The sequence below is a fragment of the Garra rufa genome, chromosome 4, assembly GCF_049309525.1.
Source record: "Garra rufa chromosome 4, GarRuf1.0, whole genome shotgun sequence".
NCBI classification, from domain to species: Eukaryota; Metazoa; Chordata; class Actinopteri; order Cypriniformes; family Cyprinidae; genus Garra; species Garra rufa.
Window position 1 is genome coordinate 1836553 of NC_133364.1, and position 5133 is coordinate 1841685.

Consider the following 5133-nt stretch of genomic DNA (forward strand, 5'->3'; position numbering starts at 1 on the left):
TTAAAAAAGCTATAATGAATATATTTTTTATTTTGCTTTTAACCCAATGAACCAAACATGTTTTCTGACAGGTTTGGTGAGATTCTCCCACACATAACGCTCACAGAAGAAGGGCTCCTCAGAAAGATATGCGTTTTTAATAAGTGCGAGACGCTTCATCAGCATCGCTGCATCTTTAATCAGAGATCTTAAAGCCCTGCGGCCAAAACGCCTCGTTTAATTACGTTCCCATTTTGGTTTGAGGCCTTTGTAATAATGTCACACTAATAGAATTTCTAACACTGAGATTTAAGATGTGACGAACAATCATCGCTCAAACCGCAGACGTGAATTAAACGACTCGGAAAATGATCCGGCCTGAGAGAATCGCTCACGGCGAGAAAGAGACGAGACGTTTACGAACTTAAACATCAAACATCGTCAATCCAGATCTGGTTAGTTTATCATTTGTTTCTCCTGGAGAACAGTTCAGTTACTAGAGATCAGATGAGAACATTACAGTCCATAGGTCCAACTCTTGAACAGTTTTGAAACATTCTCAAAAATGTTCTTAAGTACATCTTTTTATTTCTTAATAAGAAATTTTATTTCATTTTATTTTATTTCAATTCTTACAAAAAAAAATTCTTAAGTACATCACGTTTTTCTCAATAAGAAAATTCAAGATTTCTCTAAGATGTTTGTAAGAAGTACAATTTAAAAAAACAATTCTAAATATCTTTTAAAAAATGTTTTTAAAAACATTGTATTTTTTGTTTATAAGTACAAAAGGTAAGATTTCTGTGCAGTTCTTGAAAAATTCTTAAAATGTTCTGAGATTCATAAGAATATTTCAAGAAATACACATGGATTTCTTAGAAAATCTTACATTTTAGTACTTTTTTGAGAATTTCGTAACATTTGTTCAAGTACATTTTTATTTCTTAGGAACAAAATTTAAGATTTATTCAAAAAGTTTGTAAGAAGTGAAGTACAGCCTTTTTTACACAAGAAGAAAATTTAAGGTGTCTAAGACGTTTGTAAGAAGTGCAATTCTTAAACAATTCTTAATATTTTCTTAAGTACATCATATTTTTATTTCTTATGAAGATAATTTACGATTTTAAGTTTGCAAATGAAATTCTTGAACAAATCTTACAGCATACTCAAATGTTCTTAAGTACATCATGCTTATTTCCTAAGAAAAGTAAAGATTTCCCAAGAAATTCACAAGTAATTAATGAAAAATTATATTAATATTCCTAATGCATCACATTTTTAGAAGAAAATTTAAGATTTCTTCAAAGATTTTTCCAAGTTTGCAAGGTGCAATTCTTGAACAGTTCTTACATTTTCAGAAATGTTCTTAAATACTTATTGTATATTTCTTAAGAAAATTGAAGATTTAAAAGAATTTTAAGCATTTAAGAATTATTAACTTATGAATTTCTTAAATCTGAAATTTTCTGAAGGATTAAACAAAAAATGTAAGATTTATTCAAAATGCTTGTAAGAAGTGCAACATTCTCAAAAACTAAGTCCAGCATATTTTTATTACTCAAAAAAAAAATTTAAGGTTAAAATTTAAGACATTTTGTAAGTAGTGCAATCTTCTCAAAAATGTTCTAAAGTACATCGTTTTGTTTTTTTTTTGAAAGAAGAAAATGTAAGATTTCTCTAAGAAGTTTGTAAGAACAATTCTTAAACTCTAGAATTCTAATTCTCTCAGAGATGTTCTTAAGTACATCACGTTTATTTCTTAATAAAATTAGATTTTTTCAAAGTAGTTTGTAAAAAGTGTTATTCTTGAAAAATTCTTAAAAGGTAGAAAATGTACACTTCTTTTCAAAATGTTTTGTAAGAAGTGCAATTCTTGAAAAATTCTGAATGTTCTGAAGTACATTACATTTATTTTTTTAAGAAAATTTGTGATTTTTTTTTTTTTTAAGTAGTTTGTAAAAAGTGTAAATCTTGACAATTTCTTAAAATGTCCTTAAGTAGATCACATTTTTGTTTTCAAGTAAGAAAAAAAAAATCAAAATGTTTTGTAAGAAGTGCAATTCTTGAACAGTTCTAAATGTTCTTAAGTACATTACATTTTCATTTCTGAAAAAGCAATTAAGATTTCTCCAGGAAGTGTTTAAGTGCAAATTCAAATTCTTAAGTTATGTCTTTAGAACAATCTTGAGGGAAAAAAAATACAGAATATTTTTCTGAAATATTGTGGGAATACAAAAATATTCTAAGTTAGAAAATAAGACATTAATTTTTAGAGAAGCAGAAGTCTGTCTCTAGGAGAAACGGCTCAGATATTAAAGAGATCTCGCTGTATTTTCAGGGTAGATCTTTCTGAAAGTCATGAGAAACTGGAGATGCGAGACGGACGCTCACCTGCTTGAGGATCCAGGCGGCCATCTCGTGACTGCAGTCGAAGATGACGTGGAACTCCTTGGCTTTCTTCATCTCTTTGAGCAGCGGTTTGGCGTCCTTGGTGTCGGCGGAGAGCTGTCGGATCTTCAGGCGGATGTTGTATCTGGACGGAGCTTTAATGAGCTCCTGCAGGCGGATGAGACCTGCGGGACACCAAAGCAGATCCGTATCTGACAGAACGTCCCGCAAACACACAATACGGCTCTCCACGACCTACAGACTCATCACTACAGCACTTTGAACAAAGAAATGCACATTTGTTTAAGAGATAGATGATGCAAAACTGATTTGAATCCACAAAAGTTGTCTGTGGCGATTGCGAAATCATCAAAGCTCATTAACATACGTCTGCCCACAAACTGACCCCATGAGACGCCAGCTTTGAGAGCTGTGTATGAGATTTGTTCAGGTGTGTGTGTGTGTGTGTGTCTGTGTCTGTGTCTGTGTCTGTGTCTGTGTCTGTGTCTGTGTGTGTGTGTGTGTGTGTGTGTGTGTGTGTGTGTGTGTGTGTGTGTGTGTGTGTGTGTGTGTGTGTGTGTGTGTGTGTGTGTGTGTGTGTGTGTGTGTGTGTCTGTGTGTGTGTGTGTGTGTGTGTGTGTGTGTGTGTGTGTGTGTGTGTGTGTGTGTGTGTCTGTGTCTGTGTGTGTGTGTGTGTGTGTGTGTGTGTGTGTCTGTGTCTGTGTGTGTGTGTGTGTGTGTGTGTGTGTGTGTGTGTGTGTGTGTGTGTGTGTGTGTGTGTGTCTGTGTGTGTGTGTGTGTGTGTGTGTGTGTGTGTGTGTGTGTGTGTGTGTGTGTGTGTGTGTCTGTGTGTGTGTGTGTGTGTGTGTGTGTGTGTGTGTGTGTGTGTGTGTGTCTGTGTGTGTGTGTGTGTGTGTGTGTGTCTGTGTGTGTGTGTGTGTGTGTGTGTGTGTGTGTCTGTGTGTCTGTGTGTGTGTGTGTGTGTGTGTGTGTGTGTGTGTGTGTGTGTGTGTGTCTGTGTGTGTGTGTGTGTGTGTGTGTGTGTGTGTGTGTGTGTGTGTCTGTGTGTCTGTGTGTGTGTGTGTGTGTGTGTGTGTGTGTGTGTGTGTGTGTGTGTGTGTGTCTGTGTGTCTGTGTGTGTGTGTGTGTGTGTGTCTGTGTGTCTGTGTGTGTGTGTGTGTGTGTGTGTGTGTGTGTGTGTGTGTGTGTGTGTGTGTGTGTGTGTGTGTGTCTGTGTGTGTGTGTGTGTGTGTGTGTGTGTGTGTCTGTGTGTCTGTGTGTGTGTGTGTGTGTGTGTGTGTGTGTGTGTGTGTGTGTGTGTGTGTGTGTAGGGGTAGAGATACAGACAGACAGTCAGATGTAGGTGTTTTGCGATGGCTCTTCTAGATGTGTCTGTGTGGGTAAATCACACCAAAACATCTCCAGCTCACATCTCACTCTCAATCTACAGAACAAAAATATGAAATTATGTTTTGCGTAATGCACTGCTTTTTTTTATATATATATATATATAAGTGCAAAATTATTCATACCCCTTCATTTTTTTCACATTTTGTTTTGTTGCTGCCTTACGTTAAACTACTTTAAATTACTTTTTCTCCCACATCAATCTACACTCCCTACTCCATAATGGCAAAGCAAAAAATTGGTTTTTATCATTTGTGCAAATTTATTAAAAATAAGAAACTGAAAAGATCCCGTTGCATAAGTATTCATACCCTTTTCTGGGACACTGTAAATGTATCTCAGGAGCATTCATATTGCTCTAGATGTTCCTACACTTGGAGTGGAGTTAAACTGTGGCAAATTCATGTGAATGAGTCTGATTTAGAAAGGCACACACCTCTCAGAAAAGGTCTAACAGCTGAAAATGCAGATCAGAGCAAAAACCAAGATAACTGCCTGTAGAGCTCAGTGACAGACTTGCGTTAAGGCGATGATCTAGAGAAGAGTTCAGAAACAAATCTGCTGCATTGAAGGTTGACAGAAGCATTCTCCATAACGGAAGACGATTGGAACAACTAGGACTCTAGAAAATGTCCAAGCTGACAGAGATGGAGAGGTGAAAAGGTGAGGCAAAGAATGGCAGATAATTGCCAAATGCAGATGTGCAAAGATGCTCACATCAGACCCAAAAACACTTGAGGCTGTAAAGCTGCTTCAACTATGGACTGAGTTAAGGGGATGAATACTTATGCAATCTACTTACTTCAGTGTTTGATTTTTAATGCATCTGTAAAATTAGCAAGTATGGTTTTTGCTTTGTCATTATTATGGTGTATGGAGTGTAAACTGATGTGGGGGAAAACTCATTTAAAGCCATTTAACATAATGCTGCAACAAAACTAAATGTGGAAAAAATGAACGGGTATGAATACTTTTGCAAGGCACTGTGTGTGTGTGTGTGTGTATATATATATTAAATTGCTTTCATTATAATGCAGCACATTTGTAGCAATAGGCAAAAATACATTGTATGGGTCAAAATGATGCATTTTTCTTTTATGCCAAAAATCATTAGGATATAAGATAAGTAAAGAAATATTTTGTATATTTCCTATCGTAAATATATCAAAACGTAATTTTTGAGTAGTAATATGCATTGCTAAGAACTTCATTTGGACAACTTTAAAGGCGATTTTCTCAATATTTAGATTTTTTTTTTTTTTTGCACCCTCAGATTCCAGAATTTCGAAAAGTTGTATCTCGATCAAATATTGTCCTATCCTAACAAACCACACATCAATGGAAAACTTATTTATTCAT

At 35.4% G+C, this 5133-nt stretch overlaps 1 protein-coding gene across 1 annotated transcript in view; it reads right to left on the reverse strand.

Annotated features, from left to right (window-relative positions):
• Nucleotides 1–5133, reverse strand: part of LOC141333405 (glutamate receptor ionotropic, kainate 2-like) — a 59242-nt gene that overhangs the window by 52816 nt on the left and 1293 nt on the right. Inside the window, exon 2 of the mRNA XM_073838390.1 lies at nucleotides 2371–2622. Coding sequence (XP_073694491.1) covers nucleotides 2371–2622 — 252 coding nt within the window. The remainder of the gene's footprint in view (nucleotides 1–2370; nucleotides 2623–5133) is intronic.